Below are 19,845 nucleotides of genomic sequence, written 5' to 3'. Positions count from 1 at the left end.
AGAACAAATGAATTCCAATAAAATTACGATAAGAGCTGCACTACAGATAAATACACACACACACACACCTCACAAGAGAATAGAGATGGCGCGTAACAAGATAATATTACAGAAACTCTAAATCCATGACAAATTATAAAAACCGGCATTCAACAAAGTCCAAATGTAACCTTTTAAAAGTTTTGTAAACCAGCATTCAACAAAGTTACACGGTAACTTTTTAAAAGTTCTGTAAACGTTAACTAGCAGAACACATAAAAAACCAGACAGCAGAATATCCTCGACTGGTACTAAATATTCACAACACATCATGTCGACGCATTTTAGGTAACAGCACTACAGTATTTAACTATGATAATGATCCAACTCCCCCACAAAACAAGCGGCAACGATCCAAGAGAGCAAAGCAGGCAGCCTTCAGTTCCAAACCACTTGTTCTGTTTCTGCAAAAAACAAAGAAAATAAGTATCAATAGACCAAACATGGTAATGAAGCCACAAACAAATACTGAAATGCACACCACAATGCTGCAAGCTGCACCCACCTGTCCTATGGCTGGTAAGTGGGAGAAAACAAAACACCAACATAAATGGTAGACACTAAAATATCTAAAAAAAAAGGTCACAATTTGTCAATAAACTAGTGGTCAACTGTAACTAAACAAGCAGCAGAGGTGACCAATGCAATCTGTTCAAATATCTAGCGTCAATTTTCCATGAAAACTATCTCTGGGCCAAATATTGTATGCGGCTCTGCACATTAGAATTCCCAGCAAAACACCAGTAATAGGAGTTTGAAAAGTTCAATAATGGATCTGGCACATAACTATGCATGAAATTTCGGAGAACTCTCCCCTAATCCTTGTATACTATCACACTAGTAAAGGGTCATAATGCATGGATAGCGCCTGCTCTGATTTTGTTTTATAAAGAGCAGCCAATTCTATGCAATAGGACATCTCAATCCCCAAGAAAATATATAGGCACTAAATACTAGACCACGTAGAAGACCAATATAGCAATATCCTTACCACTTCGATGTTTAGGAGCTGCCATCGTTAGACATCTTGCTCTGCAAATTTAAAATTGAAGACCTCAGCAATCCATCTCCAACAATAAGCCTCAACCTTTTCACAAACTCGTCTCTACTTATCTTCTTGCTCTGTGGAAACATTAATGAAAAGAACATAAATGCAAATGAATATAAGTGAGAAGAAGAGATCGAAACAAAGGCACAAGTAGAAACAATTACAGAAGTGAACTAGCCATACCCTAAATAACTCATAATTACTACTAACGAGGTTCATATTGCTAGGACTAGTTTTATGCGAAATTGCTTCAAACAGCAATGGGAAAGGCATCCATGCAGATTTAGGATTCTTTGTCGAGCTTGAGCCTAAATTTTCAGCTACTCCTTGAGACTTAGGAACTTGAACCTGGGACAATCATTTGTCAACATTAAGTCAAAAGCAAAGCATTTAATAAAAGAACGCGCAATACAGTAACTGACCATGGTAGTGCTGAAAAATTTAGCCAATCACCTGCGTATTTTTAATTTTCTGAATAGTAAGACCACTCTAATAAAGATATGTTTTGTGGACCCATGTGCATTAATATATTTTTCCCATTAAAACCTATGACTTAGACATCTGCATAACTACTGAAACAGCGAGTAAATGTATAAAAAACTGTTGCAACTAAACCAATCAAACCAAATATGATCTGTGCAAAACAATTGTCAAGACTCTAACACGTTGTTGAAGCATCTACTGGGATTCAAAATAAAAATCATTTCACCCTAGACAAACAAGCTTTCTAGCATCCAACATGTCTCGGCCTGCAAACAGTTATATTACGTCGCAAATAGACAAGACAAAGGTCACAAAATCACAGTACACCAGAGGAAAGCCTTGCAATAAGAGACTCCAAAGATAATTATTTTCTGCACTTCCAAGGAAAAAGTTGGACCAAGACAAAGGACAAAAGACTGCACGCACCCCTAGCAATAACCTATTGTAATCCCTCCAAACAAACAAGTTTCACAAGTCAAACAGGAGTTAGTTCTCCTCTAAGATGCAGGCTTCCAGCAAAAAGGCATATACCCGATCCAACCCAGCAGATTGATACAATGTTAATTTGAAGTCAAGATTCCAATTATATCATGTCAACAAGTGTCAATAACTAGAATAATGAAGCACAATGGATACGGAGCGCAAGATTCAACTAGAGGCTAAAGCAGAGAGACTTTAGAAGAAAATTTTAAAATGACACGCCCTTTTTGTCCCATCACAGTAACAGCTGTAGTACGAAAATCCATCAACGATAATTGTCGTGTCATAATTTAATAAAAGATAGACCAAATTTCAACATCACTAAAGCTACATTCGTCTGAACTCTGAACAAAGGGTGATTGAACTCCAACCAGCAGGATCAAAATACTACCATCACAGTTGTGCAGTAAAAATGGAACAAAAAACAGATATGGAAATAGATATTAATGCTCAAGAAAACTACAGGTTGGCAGAAAAGAGTCATATTTAATTAACAGATAGAACTCGTTAGACTCATCACTTAAGCAGAAGAATCCAAGTTCAGAGATTGCAAAACAACAAGAAAAGCAGACACTGATATGCATGTGACATCAAGATTTCTGCTCCCTCTAATATATAGGGGGTACAATCCAACAGATATGTACTTCCTTATTCAACATGTACATATCACCTCATGTCTTGAGACCATTTCGTTGAGATGAAGCACAGCTCTTCTGGACTACAGCCTTATGCCTAGGCATCATAGGCAAAAGTGCATCATTGAGATTATATCTCCCAAAAGCCCTAAAGTAACCTCAGCTGTGCCACATGCCGACACATATGAGTCATAGTTCAGGTGTTTCTTTAATTATAGGATCAAGTCGAGCAGCATATGAAATTTACCAATTTTGTGCTTAAAATTCATACAGCATATAATATAATGGTATACTCACCATATCAGCTGAACCAGAATTTAGCTGACCCTGAACCTCAGCTCCTTGACCAGAAGTGGTGACCCCTGAGGTATTAACCTTGTTCTCGTTTGCACTACTGTGTCCTGTTATAGTAAAAGAAAATTCAAGTGCTAAACAATTCTATTCATGAATCAAAAATAGTTCATATCAGAGGAAGACAATGAGACAAAACCTTTTTAACTAGCACCCAGATATCTCAGGGTGCGTTGTACACCAAAGGGGTGCCCCCAGATATGTCAGGGAACGTCGTAACCCAAAGGGGTGGATACAATTATAATGGGAAGTGGACTGCCACAATATGATCACAACTTCAATGTGCTCTTAACAACTAATTCATCTCTAATTATCTAACATTTCAAGCCGTTCAACAGAAAAACAATTAACAGATTCACACAGCTCGACGCAACATATCACACAGGTGTTTTTGAGTCAAAAAGAAAGAAAAAAAGAAAAACTCAAAATGGATTAAACTATTACCTCCAGCATCAGAAGAAACCTTGAAACCAACAGCATAAAGAGGGTAAATATGAGTGTTTTTCTTCATATCCCAAACTATATAATGCTTTGGATCATTGAGATCATCAACCCCGCTATCATAACTCTCGCAACTAGGATGAACCTGTTTTGATCCAGGATGAACAACCTCCACGTTTCCCATTATAACGCGGCATAAAATTACGTACTGAAACCCATTTTCGTCAACATCACAGTAACTTGCACTGAAATATCAAAAGAAAGAAACGTGGAATTAAAAAATGTTCGTGCACATATTAAGGCGAAAGAAACAACAGCTGACACATCAAGTGAGAGTAAGCATAAGATAACAAAATTTTGCACTGATTCATTTAAATACCCTAGAAATTAGAAGTCATTTAAACAATGTATCATTTTTAGGATACAAAGAAACTGTATATCGGTAATTGGAGTGTGTCCAACCAAATTTAATCATCCGAGTCGGATGCAACATACATACACCTATGGTCCCGTCTGCAGTCATGTTACTTTTTGAGAAAAAATAAAGTTCAGGTGCACTGGACTTCAAACTTATATGGAACTTGAAATAACTATACATCTAAAAGTACAAAACATTGTTCAAGGAATAATACAAGAACATAAAAGGATACAAGGAGTGAGGAAAAAATTGCCCATAACTATATAATATAACCCAGTTTGCTGACTTAACATGCCTTCTGCATTATCATATCCCAAACAAAAGTAACATACTTGACCAGAATCAGATACTAAATGGCTGCTATATATGAAGGTACCAACTGTACCAGCAATTAAAGTTAAAAGTTTACACTGACCTGGTCTGAGCGCAATTTACAGGTAAAAGAAGAATCCCAGAGCCATATGCAGACTTCATTTTCAACATTTCACACTCGCCAAGCCCATAAGTCATGACACTGGACAATTCACCTTTAGAAGTAGGAAGCCAGGCATATTTCACATTTGCATCTCCACGATACTTTTCTGTGACCTCGACTTGCTTCCTAAAAAGTTCAGATTGGGCCTGCATTAAGATACCTGAACCACATGCTAATTCAATTTTGTCTACCTTCAATGAGCTCAAAGCCTTGAGAAGCATTTCCCGAGCAGCATTAAAATCTATATTTTCATGAAAAGGAGCAGGCTGGACATTGTTCTCCTCCTGTTGGTTTTCGCCAAAAGCCTCACAGACTTTATCATTAGAACCTCTAACACAGCTGCTATCTGCTTCTGCATCGATGGCAAGGTTCTTGACAACTCTAATTTTCTTAACCAGATCATTTGATTCACCAGTAGATTCCTTCAGCTTCGAGCAACCCACACCGCTTATGTCAATCTCAAGCTGAAGCTTGATATCATTAGTTCCAAAAGACTCTGGGACCACATGTCCATGAACTTTCTCATTCTCATTAATCTTGTCATGGTCAGCAAAAATTTCTGGAAAGAAGCAACTGCCATCTTCATCAATCCAGGCAATTGGCTGCTTGGAACCTGTCTCTAAGTCCAGTATCATCATGCGCAGGAAGTCTATTAGAAACATTTTCCCATAAAGCTCTACCTCCATTGCTGCTTTCTTCATCTGGAAGTCTTTCTTAATTGAAGTTACAAGATTTCGAGGAAGATCGGTCCATTCACCTTTTTGGTAAGACATCAAACGTGCTGGAGAGGAACTTCTCTTCAAATTTGAGTAATATCTCAGTAAAGACCTGTCCGATTGCGAACTGCTCCAACCAGGCTGAGATTTTGATACATCAACCTTCCTCCGCTTACTGTCCTTGTTGGGCGGGGAACCAAAGACAGATTGTGCAGCTGAGTTAGTGCCAGAAGCTCTTGAAGTGTGTGCCTTACTCTGAGCTGCCCTCTTTCTCTTCAAATCATTAAGCTGGCGACGGCTATCCAATACCTTGCCTGACTTTGTTTCCATGTTTACTTACAAATATAAACAGATTGAAGCCAACAATTGATAGATAACAACTCTAGAGGACTCGATTTTGGTTTTCAATCAAAGAAGCCATGCCACAGTCGATGCCATTCTAAATTCCTGAGCAATTAAAACCACTCAATTCAAACTATTAGAAACTAGTTAAAGTAACCACTAAGACACAGAAAATCTTTCGAATACCAGGCGCCATAAGAAAACAATCATTACCCAGCATAATTATAGAGTTCATCTATAACTAACAAATAATGTATTTAGAGCATCACAAGCACACAATTTAAATTCATTGATGAGTCTTAGAAGAGGAAACTGTTGTAGACTGTAATATCTTGAAGAAACTCAATACTAAAACAAATTACCATCATCCATAAAAATTCGATAATTATTTCATGTACACAAAAGAACAGAAACAATTATGAAGATAGCATACTTGCAACTTCAAACTTTGTATAACCAGGAAATTTGGCACAATTGGAAAATAGTAGGTATTATGTAGTTGTGAATTCCTTCTAAAACTCAATTAATTTATACTGCACAATCAAATACAAATAGAAATTAATATCATTAACTTTTAAAAAAAAGCTATTACAGATGAAAAGTTAAAACCATCGACACAGCAACTGTCAAACAAAAACATCAAAAGACCATGTAATCCATACATAAATTTACTTAGCAGAAAAGCGCAGACTTGCATGATATATAGCAACATTCCTAAAAAAGTTTCATGTTCAACAACCTAAAATACATGGATATTAATGCACCAAATTCACGGGGATAGATTCGACATTGTTTTGGAAAAAACTGTATGTACAGGCAATGTAAGTATAAACTGAAGGGGTGGTAAAAACAGTAGATTCAAGAGACTAATGTCTATTCAATATAAGTTTATACTTATCATGGTCATACTCGTTGTCACCTCATGATGGCAAATTTAAGGGATGGCCAACTTTGTCATTTTAAGGTCAGACGAACGTGAAGTTAAAAAATGAGATGTTTAAAAATTGCTGCAAGAAACACTTGAGAGTTGACTAAGAGGCGGCGCCGATATAAGATAGGCCAATACGAATATCAGGTCCTCTTGGCTGAACAACTTTAAGATTGGTGCTAGGTTAAATTTGGCAGCATTGGAAATGTTTCCGTTACAGAAATTAATGCAATTACACACTTTTCTGGAAAATCTTTATAAACTCTTTGACTCTAAAATATTTGTTTCATTTTGACACGTGAACTATTGAAACAGCCGGGAACAATACTAAATTAAACATGACAAGTGACGATGCTTGTACACGTCAGACTAGATGAATGTTTCTGAAAATGAGTTTGTCATTTTGTGATTACGTCTGAGCAAAGAATGGACCGTCATATTTACATGTGCCATGTAATATATAAATATTTGCAGGAATCTTTAGACACAAAACGATAAAATAGAATAACATTTAGAGGAATAAACCACAAAATCTAATGATACAACATGCAAAAATTCAATTAATATAGTAACTAATCTGCATACTGTAACCTACATAATAGTTAAAAAATTTAAAAACTTCAATTATTTACTATCAAAACGCAGAACAAATTGCAAAAAAATTTGGGTCAAAGCTACTATATCTGGAACAACTTTATACCTTTCAAAAGACCAAAAAAAAAAATATAATTGGTTACTACTTGAATAGAAGAAGAAATCACATCAAGTAGACCATTAATGACAATTAACACATTCTGTGAATAAGTTCCGTGACCACTACGTTAAGATCATCATGCCAACTTCCCATTTCAAATTAAACAGACATTAATCTAAATCCATCAACAAAAGATATCAAACAGTTTTTTGCAAGCTCCACATACGAACCAATATACAATCAAGTATCACTGCAAGCAAATTGTCAGGGAAGACAGATATAAAATGGTGAGAAATGAGAATTTCCCGAAATTTCACAATTAAAACCGCAAACAGTACATGAGGATCATCACATAAGCTAACAACTTCAATCCATCAATATATACCAAGACAAATAGACTGAAACAAACAGTTCCACTGCAAGAAAATCAAAACAGTCATTATCAACTCCAAAACCCTAGAATTATCGCCAAGGATTGTCAACAAATTGCAGCGAACATATCAACCAACTATCATAACATCAATTTCATCAAATTCAATTCACATACACAAACAACACACAGATCTAGAGAGATTAAACTATGTAACACATGCGAATCAACGAAATTCAATCAAAGCACTAGAAAATCACAACAAGAAAACATGATTAACAGAAAAACAAGCATGAAAACACAAGTATATGAATACACGAACAAGCACAAAAATCAGGGAGTAAAGAGATGTAAGCTTTATACCAGACAGAAGATCGAAGAGAAAGATTGGATGTCTATTATTTTGTGATCGATCGCTCGGCGATTTTAATCTCTCGAAGCACGCTCTAGAGATGAAATGCTGAAAACCCTAAGTCGGTAAATATCAACCGAACCCTCTAGTGGGCCACCGCCTCTCCTTTTTATTTTTCTATTATTTTTAGGGATTTTTTATTAAACGTGTTTTGACAGTTATGTCCTTGGTGTATGAGGCGGTGACAGAAAGGATAATGGGTATTTTGGTAAAATGGAAATCTGTGGATGATACAGGGGTTCCTGTCTTGTCAGCAGATAGTGGGCTCAGTAACGTCTTTGAGGATAGAGATGGAGTGTAAATTTTTTTCATGATGATCCGGTTCTCGAAATCATTTCCATATATGCAATTATCTTTTACTATTATATTAAATTAAATTAAATTAAATAAATAAACCAAACCAAACATACTCAGTAGAACAGGTAAGATGTACGCAGCCTTGCCCCTACCCTTAAAGTAGAGAGGTTGTTTCCGTGAAGACCCCCGGCTTACTGCACTATAAATAAAATAGTGTGTGATATAATATTAATATAATACCTTAGCCCATAGCCTTCTTCACACGGGACTTACCTAAACAATTCTCGTTTATTATCGATGATGGGTGACAATGATCTAATCGGTTGGTAGTGATGATTGGCTAAATTCTCGTTAAATTGTTTTGTGATTTATTTTATAATTTGCTATATTTGTTTGTAATTCTATGTGACCTGGGGATCTTATGTTTGACAAAATGAAATAATACATGTCAAAGTAAAACAAAACAAAAAAATCATAGCATGTTGTTTAACATAGTACTCATTTATTCATATGCACATTCTTGTTTCTCATGAGAAAAAAAAAATCCTGAAAAATTATATTCTTCATATGATCAGCAAAATGAATCATTTTAATAATGACATTTCTCCTGTATGTTTTCACTTCATTTGAATCAGCCGCACTCTATCTTTCATTTTTTTATTTGGAAAACGGGAATGGGTGAACTTGGATAATAAGAACGCTCGATTTGATGAACTTATTATTTGTATCTGAACACAATTTCTTTTAAATACAAAAATCTTTCACGTGTTTATTTTTTGATATGGGCAAATAATTATGAGATGTTGCAATTTAATGATGTCTATCACTGAGTCTATTTCTTCTGTAATATCAAAGAATGATATCTTAAATTATGTATTATTTGACATATATGAACAGACATATACAGTGAGGATTGAGATATATCAAATAAACATGAAACGCATTCGACTATTAACAAATGCAACAAGAAATTTGAAAATATCATATTTCATTATTGGTCAAAAGTAAAAAAAGTGCTACTTCTGTGAATAATCCCGTATGTTATGGATTCTGCAACTAGTGAACATGAATCAATGCATCATAAAAGCGTCAATCATTCGTTTATAGGGCTGACATATGCTCATTACGTCAATCGTGGTATAAATGTCTTATATGAGAATGTTTCGTACAAGTTTGTCGCTATTGAGCCCGAGCGAATAAAACATATGTTATATATACTGTTCCAACTTATTTGTTTTTAGATTTAAAAAAAAATTCACATAAATGCTCATTCTTGAATTATATTGAAAAGGATTTCTGAATCCATGTGCAAGGATCTATGCATCATAAAAGCATCAATCACCTGTTGTTCACAAGGCTGACGGGTGTTCTATACGTCAGTCGTGGTATAAAGGTGCTATATGCGAATATTTCATACAAATTTCTTGTTACTGACCTTTAGTGAATAAAAAATGTGTTGGAATAAATTTTGAGCTTTTTTGTCTCGGCTTTTCTTGTTTTAAATTTTAGAAAATCATACAAATGCTCACTCTCGAATCGCATAAAAAAGAATTTTCTGCATTCATATGTAGTAATTTATAAAATTTTAGAACACCTTCATATTTATTATCATTAAACATATTAACGTCAATGGTAATACTTCAACGCGTGTGATACAACTTACTTGCTATCTACGCATCGTTATTTATAATATTATTAACATATGTGACCAATCAAAGCAATATAATTATTTATAAGTACACATAATATTTTGGGAAAAAACTTATAAGTAAATAATCATTTTGAAAATTCACATATAGTTTATTCTATTCACTTTTAAATGATGTAAGATTGCTTATAAGAACATTTATTTCATCTCAGAATTATAATTTTAAAAAACATAATCTGAGTTGTCATTTTAAATTTTAAATTTTATACTTATATTTGAATGTCCTGTATGAATTTCATATGAAATTTAAATCCAACTTTATTTTTGTATCCAAACGGGTCATAACTTATTTAGTGCATAAATATAAAATAATTATAATTTATTGGTTATTAAGTCATCTAACTCAATATTCTTTTTGCTTTATAATATTTTTTAACATCCGACAACCAATAATTTATATTTTGTAACATAATCGGTATAATCAAAATTTGGAACAATTATTGTTATAAATCGAAGGAATGTTCTATAATATATCTCATAAGAAAAATAATGATCTAAATAATTGTTAAAATTCAAAAATATCAATCATCAGTTAATAATATCGTTTAAGACCATTTAAATATGTTAATGATTAATGAACAATTATATTCAAGATTATTTCTAAATTTGGATGATAAAAATATTATTTTTTATTAAATTTAGAAATTATTAACATTGATCTAAGACCTCTATCGAACCTAGACGAAGGACGAAGGATCTTCCCAATAACGCCAAAGTAAAATTTGACAGGTCAACGTGGCTAAAAAAGCCAACAAAAGTTCCCATGGACCTTCGCACTACAACTAGATCGGGCTTTAATTTCTCCGGCCTAAATAGTTTCTGGTCCAGGCCCAAACAAAAACACACACAGTAATACACACACCTTAATTTGAAGTAGAAAGCTGAAGAATCTTGAAAAGAGAGAGATGGAGAATCAAGGAGACGAAGCATGGGATGATACCCTTCTCATCAAAGCCTTCGATAAAGCCATTTCCACTTTCAAGGCAACTACTTTCCTTTATTCTTGTGTTTATTTTTTAATTTACTTATAATTATGTTCTACGTCAATCAAGATTTTGTTAGCAGTAAAATTTGAAAGAAACAAAGATGTTTTATAGCCTTTTATTTTTCTGGGTTTATGTAAAAATAACAGTTTGGGTATTTACTGATGTGTCAAGACTGCGCGGGGTTTTGTAACTTTTGTTGATTATGTTCAGTGAGAGTAACAAAGTTGTGTGTGTAAATTGGAAATTATGGAATTAAGTTTTTATCGGTGAATGAGAAATTGGAATGGGAGGTAATGTTGGATACGCAAATGGGTGAAGTGAATTGGTGTATGTGTTATGCTTGTGGTTTATTTGTGCTTACTGTTCTTGTACTGTGATGTTGCTAAGTTTTGATGATTTTTTTTTTGGTTCAGGCAATGCATGGAAAGGAGGGTCAGAAGAGTACATCCACGGGAGGGGAAGATGTAGGCAGTGAAGAACAAGATACTGCAGCTCTTGTGTCGGGAAGTAATGAGGTTCCGAGGTTGCTGTCTAAATTAATCCAATTGCATTCTAAATTGCTTGTTTCTTTAGTTTTTACTTGTTATGAATATTGTTAACTTGAAACTGTAGAGGATTGGTCTAAAACAAGACCATTAAACTCCTATGTCGTATATATAATAATCTGATATGTTACAGGGCAAAGCAATATGGTCACTTTAACCATACAAATGAAACTTTGATATGTCATGTTTTCTGATTCCTCAAATTATGTTTTCTGGGCCAATAAGTTGTACAACCAATGCTAAAATATCTCCTTTTGCCTTTTTGAGCGCTATAGAGATTTGGAGACCAATGTGAGCACTGTTTCATCAAAATTAGAAACAAAAGGGGCTGTCAATCTTCCACAAGAAAATATTAGTCTTCTGGGCAAAGATGGCCAAAGTTTACAACATGAAGATGGCCAAAATTTGCATAATGGCTATTCAAATACACAATACACAGAGGATTATAATCACTTGCTAAGTCAATATTATGAGGTTGAGGAGCAGAGACAAAAGATTTTGAACCAACTTTACCAATATGGATCTTGGGATTATGGAGGTTATGATTCCAGCATGCAATGGGGTACCAACTCAGCTTCTCAAGAACATCAAGTACCAGCACAAGCTTCTTGTCCAACTGATACTGTAGTACAAAGGGACAGAACTTCTGCCTCGCAAGATAATCAAGTGCTAAAACCCCAACCACAGAGCTCAGCTGCAGCACACCCTTGTTGCTCCTGTATATGTCCATGTATGTTGGGTCCATGCACTTCATTGCCAGCATGTACTAGTGGAACTTGTGCTGGTGAATTTGGTCATAATACCTCAGCATTGAGTTACAATGCAAATTCTTCATCCATTGGAAAAGATGATCTGGTTAATACAGCATTGGGAGCTGCTGATAGGGCGCTTTCTGCGTTGAAATTCAAAGCTTCTGGTGATGCCAACACAAGCAAAGGTAAGCTATGTTGATATTAGTAAATAATCATCTATAGTTAAAAACAATTTGGCAGCTGAAATTTGTTTGTTCTGAGCACCTCTAAGTTCTGTATATCTTTCTTAACATCTTGTTACTTTTAATTCATATGTCTGAAGTACTAGTACTCATTACAAATGTATCAAATGGCAAACACTTTGAGATTTTCGATCCAATTAAACTCGATGCCAATCAGTAGCAGGGTATAATGTTAATCAGAATTTGTCTTGATGCCTCAGCAATTTAATTATTTCACTGGGTCTTAAGCCAATATGAATCTCTCCCCAAGCATATTGTGGGACCAAGATGATAGGGGGTCAAACCAATAAAGTAACCTAAGATATTTTCAATTATATATTCATATAGCTATATCTTTTAAAGTTCAAAGAGAAACGTACTGAAATCTATGCATTTCGCTGTACATGCATTCATTGTTTGTTTAAATTCGAGATAAAGAAGCTTACTGTGATTGCTCCTGTGGACTGTGCATGTCCACTCGGTGAAATCTTTTAGCTACTATTTAATCAATTTGTCTTTTCACGTATTTGCTTTCAAAATATGGTATATTATGATCTAGCTTTTTGTGACCTCCATCATGTTATGTATTGCAGATGAAGAGATGAAGCTGGAGACAGATATAGGGAAATCGGCACAAAGTTGCAGCTCCAAAACAGATCTTAGTGTTGTCTTTAATGCTTGGTATTCTGCAGGCTTCTACACTTGCAAGTAAGTCTTACGACGCTTGATTCTTTTTTGTAAGCTGAAAATTGTTTTTCTTTTGTTTTTAAAAATCCTCGAAAGAATTTCAGCAAGTGTAGAAGACAGACTTGAGACCAATGAAGTGCTCTTCGAAGACTTCTTGAGAGTTTATTAATATGTCACATATAACCGTAGGCCTTAACATTTAATATTGACTTTTAAGCTGAATTTGAGTAGTCCAGTGGAATTTTAACTTATTCATTTGTGAGGGGTGATAATTTTGGTAAATTTGATCTTTTTACCAGTTTGTATATACGTTCTGCAAATGAGATGTACTACTAATGAAAATAGAGGAAGTATTAGAAGTTAAATAATGATTGTGTTGTAATTTGAAGTGTGGAGCTGCTTGACTTGGTCAGCATCAGTTATTCCTGGGCATGGACCAAGGGACTCTTTTATATCATCTCTCTTCTTCTCTTCTCAAGTTTTATGTTTATGTTATTGTATCTAACCTGCAGTTACTATATTTAGGTTCATATTTTACTGCAGTATTGTAATTGAATCATTCTAATCTTATAGCTTTGTTAAGTTGAAAATATATTTTCTTATTGTTTTTTGTAGATATCTCATGGAGCAGTCTGCTGCAAAAGAACGACAGAGCTAGTCAAATCCTCAAATTTTAAGCTGAGGCAAAGCAAATTCACCACAACCCTCTCTGCACTACCAGTAATTTGATGGATGTACAATATAATTTTGGTATTTTTTGAGGCATGAAATGGAATGTAAAACTATTTGTGTTATGTACTTTAAAGTTCCAAAGGTATTTTTCAATGAAAATGCATTTGTGAAATCAGTAATTTACACCCAAAAAGATGACAGACTTGGGTTTTTTTAAATTTTCAATCAGCATATTACTTTTCGGAATATCATCTTATTTTCTAGTGTTTATAAAGGTAATCGGTCAGAGATTTGATATGCCAATTAAGAACCATGTACTGTATCACTGTTTCACCTGGGCAGACAATTATGAGCTTGAAAGAATTTTTAACCATGCCAAAACTACGTGCGAGGGCTGTCATAAATTTTTTAGGAAATCTCCCTGCATCCAGAAAATTGGATCCTTACACCGTTGCTACTCTTACGTGGTTCTTCATATTGTGAGACACGTCGTCTAGTCGTCTAATCTCAATCGAGAAAAATTTTGAGATTTGTGGAATATGCTGTCTGACCTCCCTAATCAAGAAGACTTTTGATACAATCGATACAAGTCGTCCAAGATCTTCGGTTATAATTGTGAACCTTCCACATCACACAAGCAAAACAAAAAAAATATGATACAAGTTCTTCATCCTATGAGACACGGCATCCGACCTCTTTAATCAAGAGGATTTTCGAGATTTGCGGGACGATGCCGTCTAACCTCCTTAATCAAGAAAATTTTCGATACAAGACGTTGTAGTTGTGGGACCTTCCACATCACACAACAAGACAAACTTGGAAACTCAAACTCTCTCCTTTCTCTCTATACATAAGTCATAACACATATAATTTCTCAGTCAACATACATGACTTTCTGGAAAGATGTACGGGGGTGTATTCGATTGGGATTTTAATGGATTATTTTTATTTTATGGATTTTAGTAGATTGTATGGTATTTTGATTTTGTGCGGATTCTTGATAAAATATCGTAGAGTTGATAGGATTGAGGTACAATGTTTCGAAATCCCATTGATTTTGATGGGATTTCAAAAAACTTAAAATACACTGAAGAATGCCACAAAATCCATCATTTTATGAAATGAAAAAAATCCATCGGCATTTGAATACCATCAGATTTTAATGGATTTTAAACAATCTCAATTGAATACCATCGGATTTTAAAGCATAATTTAAAATCCCAATTGAATACCACCGGATTTTGTTGCATAATTTGAAATCCCAATTGAATACACCAAGATTTTAATGGATTTCAAACAATCCCAATCGAATACCCTCGGATTTCATGAATGCAAAAAAATGCTTTAAAATCCCAATCCAATACACCCCTCGTAATCTTGATGTAAAAAAATTCCGATTCTTTCCCTCTATACATAACACATATAATTTCTGAGTCAACATACAAGACTTTCTGGAAGGATGTATTCTTGATATAAATGAATTTCGATTCTACCGAGTACAAAGCATTTCTCAGTTACGTCTGAAACATTTTTATCACCAAGCGAGTGTTTGTGAATTAAAATTTCTCCTCGGTGAAATTCTCATCTTGCTTGCACATCCAAAGAATTACCAACCAAATGCTTTCAGTTTTGCCTGTGCCAAGTGAAAAAAGTTCGCAGCTGTTTCCTATTCAGCTTCAACTTCGTAACTAATTTGCACTTGTATGGAGTATCATATAACTATAAAAGTCTGGTCTACATTATACTTCTTTAAGCGTACAAGCAGCGATAATTTCATAGATCACAACAAAAGATCAGTCGTCTTCATCTCAGTTGTTGATGCTAGCTCTATATACTTATGCCATTACATCAAGGAGCACAGAGTATGGTACAAGACATATGCTCATTCCGCACAAATCATATACATCATGGTAATATCGCTTCTTCCTTCTTACACCTTCACATTAGCAGCTGCTTCCTTTATTTGCTCAATTGTGAAGACACCAAAGATGTCATCATCTTTAACTGCATTGACCACTGCTAGTGCAACATCATCGACACTGACAGGGGGAGCCAGCAAAAGATCTGATGCAGGAAGCGAATTCAAAGGCCTGGTAAAGTTTTGTGTGGCAAGCAGTAATTTCTCCAATGGTTCCCCAATCAAATCCAGAGGAATTTCAAATCCATCAACCTTCCTCTTGCCATATATGAACCCTGGTCTTAAGACAACACCTGCGTATGTCGAAGTTAACTTGAGTATTTATGTCAGAAATTTTAGGAACCGTTGGCAGCAACACACATTTGGTCTGGAGCGCACAAATGGTGGAGATACAGAGAAACCGTTTTACACTATTTTAGAGGACCTAAAGACACTGACAGTGATAAGATTTACATGAAGAGGGGGACAGCATATATGACCAATGAGCAACTAGTGCTATGAAAGCACGTGACTTGAGCATTAGTGCATCCTCCCTCCAATTCAAAATATAGAAATTCTAATTAAGAATTCTTTGCATTCACATAAGAGGCTTGCAAGCAGGCATACCAACACCAAGGAAACACTTCTCTGTTTGTGAGTTACTATCTTTTTCATCAAAGCTACCAAACATCAAATCCGTACATAGATACTCTTAACTTGTTTTAGCACAGGATTTGCAGTAATGTTTTAAGACTAGGAAGTTTAATCATCAATTACCAGAGCTTGGATATTTGGAGAGAACTTGTGATTCTGCTTTCCTCTTTCCCGTAAAGTATCCAGATGAAAGCAAAAATGATGGTAAATTGTAGTCATGCACTGATATTAAAATGAACTTGGGAATTCCTGGGAGAAAAGAGGGGTAAGATTAGTGGACCCAACCTGTACGATATTTGAGAGGAAGTAATATAGACAACATCAAGGATGATAATTCCACTTAGTCTCGCAATAACAGGCAGAAATGTCCGTAATGAATTCAGTGCAATTCTGAAGCTTCATGTTTGGTTGTTATATGAGTTAGGCAGAAGCAAGTAAAATGAGACATCTACAATCCAACAAACATTCATGAACTTTATCAAACATCTAACCAGTGTTCTGAAGAATGCATACACATCTACATGTTAGTGCCCTAATGCCATCTACACCCTAAGGACTTCCTTTTATCATAACACTAACCAAATTATCGGTTCATCTCAGGCATCTTCCCTGATCCCATGATAAGAGCAGGTATGCAATCCATGTTGAAACATAACGAAGTATTCATCCATGATAAAGTTTCTGCCAAAATGGTTACTTCTCCTAAAATATATTAACATTAATTTAATTGAAAAGTAAAATTGTGAAACAGTTAAAAAATGAACAACTCTATACTCAGACTGAACAGTCATTCTCTTGACTCAACATGTGTTACTTGAACTCTAGGTTCTTCCAACAATACCCTGCTCAAAGCTTCGGTGCAGGGACTCACTTCTAAATAGCAAGAAACAGTAAAAGATGCACCGAGAATAGGAGAGTCTGGTATGGGACACTTTGAGATGTACAAGTAGGGATATTAAATCAGGATAACGTAGGACTGAAAGTCGACATGTCCATACTATACATAGCGCACAAGTGGTAATCAATGATATCTTACCATATTCCTTTGCTGCATCTACAGAGACCACATTTGCTTCTCCATTAATTCTTTGCATTTGTTCCTCACTGCCAAAGCCTCCAAGTGTTGAAACAACAGCGGTGGCCCCAAGAAGTACTTCATCCCAGTTTGTGTAGAATACATCTCCTGCAAGATTTAAATACATGCAATTGTGCAAGTTATGGCAAGTCCAGTTAGCATCACAATATGCAGGCCTCATATGAACCTTTTTATTGTCATATTGACTACAGTAAAGTTACATATAAGATGCCTTAAAAAGAAAATCAATAGTTTACTGCTTCCTTATTTATTCATTCATGATGGCTGATTCATAATCATTAATCTGTTGCGAGCAGAAAGAAAACGAGGGTACCTATTTTCCAGGTAACCTGATCTAGCCACATGCTTGTGTCAGAAGGACGCCCTGACCTGTGTTTATAAAATTGCTTAATTAGTTTAACACATTCTTGAAGAGTGCAAGGAGTTTCTAATTTCTCACAGGTTTCCCCAGATTAGTTGTTTAAAAGTTGGATTTGGCTGTGATATTAGATCAGATTCCTCTTGTCACGAATACATGTAGAAATCAGAATTATCTAGTCACTTCCATATAAAAACTAACTTGTCAAAATGGATGATCATGTATTTCCTATATACCCCAACTCATACAATGTATTGACCATGTGCAAATGAAATAACCATGTAAAACAAACTGTTGTACATGCAGCCTTAAATATTTTTGCACCTGCTCAAGCTTATGACCTCGATACCTTCAGCCACTGCGGCCTTGCATATAGCTGAACCAACAAAACCACTGCCTCCTAATACAACAAGCTACTACAGGAAAGTATATTAGTGACTCCTGTGCTTTTAATAGATAACAACATGCTTTGTAATTGATGTAAAAGAGGACATTATTGGTGATTACCTGCTCAGTCCTAATATCAGCTGCAACATCTATAGTAGTGGAGTTAATATCTCCTGTTACCCCTGCTCCTGCATAAGTACACTTGACTCTCAATTTGCACGACCTGTAACTGAAGTGGTAAACATCAAATTCATCGATATATTAACTAAATAAACTTCAAAAAAACTATTATTTAAATTCACTAGTCATCTAAACATAAGAATGTAGGAGCAGGTACAAACAAAGAAATATTCCAGCTCAAATCATGCTCGTATGAAATAAGGAAACTTACGGATACCACTTTGTCCCAAATATAATTGCAGCAATAACAAACAACCAAAATTTCATACAAGACACATAACTTCATTTTGAAGGGCAGAAAATTCATTGACAGTAACATGAAATTCATTCTAAATGATCATTTTTATATTACATGAATTGAGTTGTCATTTCCAATTCTGAAATACCAGATATAATTTAAATAACTTGGAATTCAATGAAATTCAATGAAATTCAAATCCGAATCCTTTTGGTTATTCAAATATGTCATATGTCATTCGTCCAAATTCAAAATTTCAAATGAATCCCAAGCTCCTGGACAAGCCATGATTGAATTTTTATTGTCAAAAGAAGTTGAGCTCTCAGTAGTACAAACATCAGTATATTTATCCATCTAAACGACCTCAACTATATGTTCGAGCAGAAACTCCATAGATCCAACCCGAATTGCCAAGTCATTAGCTTAAATGACACCATTGAGTAGTCCTTGACTGCCTCGTATAATTTCCCATAGAATTCTTATAAACATTATACTGAAGAGAATTGGTAATTCGGTTCACACACACCTCCAACATCATAAATGGCACTCTATTTGGATTCCAACACTTCAGTTCATATATAATAGACATAATTTGCAATATACTGTTTTTGTAATGCATTACTATAAAGTGTAAATAATATAATGTTTTGTGATGCATTACTATCGAGTGTGAATTATACAATGAAAATCGTGGATACAAACTGCTGACTACCACCGTTGTTGAAGCTCAGTTCTTTCTGGTCAGCCACATAACTGACGCAGGACTGTTATCGCCCGAGATCACCATACCATACACTCATACATATAAGTTTACTGTTTTAAGCCTAAATAATAATAAAGAAATGTGTATACAATTATAAGAGTAGAATAAAGCAGGATGCAATGACTCTCAAAACTGCATCTATGTGGTCTGCATTCTCCTAATTACAACTTATAAGCTACCATGGAATTAAATTAGAGTAAACAACGTTTATCCAACACACAGACTATCAAAACTGCATCAAAGTAATTAGCTAATCTAATTAAAACAAACAATTAAGGAGAGGGAGAGGGAGAGAGAGAGAGAGAGAGAGAGAGCGCTAACCGAGAGCCGTGTGGAAGTGGGGAGAAGCAGCGAGAAGGAGAATTGAGATTATAATTGAGAAAAGAGGGAGGTGAAGGAGATATAGAGACAACATGGTGTGATGAAGCAGAAGATATCATCATCTTCGTCGACTCTCTGTGCTGCTCAGCTTCAGAAGCTCGATTTTAATAGAACTGTCGATATGTATTGTATACCGGTACATCTGTCTAACGCTTTCTGCTTTGGTTGAGTTTGGTGGGAGTATGTAATTT

At 35.0% G+C, this 19,845-nt stretch overlaps 3 protein-coding genes across 5 annotated transcripts; 1 reads left to right on the top strand and 2 right to left on the bottom strand.

Moving 5' to 3' along the window:
* Nucleotides 1-148: 148 nt before the first annotated feature.
* Nucleotides 149-7,943, bottom strand: LOC108208713 (inactive poly [ADP-ribose] polymerase RCD1). 2 transcript variants are annotated; one of them, XM_017379232.2, is made up of 7 exons: nt 7,784-7,943; nt 4,311-5,533; nt 3,481-3,722; nt 2,983-3,086; nt 1,271-1,435; nt 1,031-1,161; nt 149-443 (listed from the first exon to the last, which is right to left on the bottom strand). In XM_017379232.2, the coding sequence occupies exons 2-6, from the start codon at nt 5,414-5,416 to the stop codon at nt 1,042-1,044; spliced, it is 1,737 nt and encodes a 578-aa protein (XP_017234721.1). In that variant the 5' UTR covers nt 5,417-5,533; nt 7,784-7,943; the 3' UTR covers nt 149-443; nt 1,031-1,041. The 2 variants fall into 2 exon arrangements, 1 of the variants encoding a protein (XP_017234721.1); XR_001804390.2 differs by lacking the exons at nt 149-443; nt 1,031-1,161 and adding an exon at nt 2,721-2,848 and having other exon boundaries at nt 1,337-1,435; nt 7,784-7,923.
* Nucleotides 7,944-10,676: 2,733 nt separating this feature from the next.
* LOC108206678 (uncharacterized) lies at nt 10,677-13,872 on the top strand. Its single transcript, XM_017377057.2, has 5 exons — nt 10,677-10,820; nt 11,237-11,346; nt 11,644-12,305; nt 12,935-13,049; nt 13,644-13,872. Exons 1-5 carry the CDS (start codon nt 10,743-10,745, stop codon nt 13,684-13,686), a joined length of 1,008 nt encoding a protein of 335 aa, XP_017232546.1. The 5' UTR covers nt 10,677-10,742; the 3' UTR covers nt 13,687-13,872.
* Nucleotides 13,873-15,416: 1,544 nt separating this feature from the next.
* Nucleotides 15,417-19,827, bottom strand: LOC108205916 (uncharacterized protein At1g32220, chloroplastic). Of its 2 annotated transcripts, none has more exons than XM_017376041.2 (7): nt 19,595-19,827; nt 18,213-18,321; nt 18,030-18,118; nt 17,661-17,716; nt 17,288-17,434; nt 16,375-16,500; nt 15,417-15,911 (listed from the first exon to the last, which is right to left on the bottom strand). In XM_017376041.2, the coding sequence occupies exons 1-7, from the start codon at nt 19,714-19,716 to the stop codon at nt 15,631-15,633; spliced, it is 930 nt and encodes a 309-aa protein (XP_017231530.1). In that variant the 5' UTR covers nt 19,717-19,827; the 3' UTR covers nt 15,417-15,630. The 2 variants fall into 2 exon arrangements, with proteins under 2 accessions (XP_017231530.1, XP_017231531.1); XM_017376042.2 differs by having other exon boundaries at nt 18,213-18,315; nt 19,595-19,818.
* Nucleotides 19,828-19,845: the final 18 nt, after the last annotated feature.

This window comes from Daucus carota, chromosome 2 (assembly GCF_001625215.2).
Source record: "Daucus carota subsp. sativus chromosome 2, DH1 v3.0, whole genome shotgun sequence".
Classification (NCBI taxonomy): Eukaryota; Viridiplantae; Streptophyta; class Magnoliopsida; order Apiales; family Apiaceae; genus Daucus; species Daucus carota.
The sequence above is the reverse complement of the archived record's forward strand: the minus strand, read 5'-3'. Positions and strand labels throughout refer to the sequence as shown.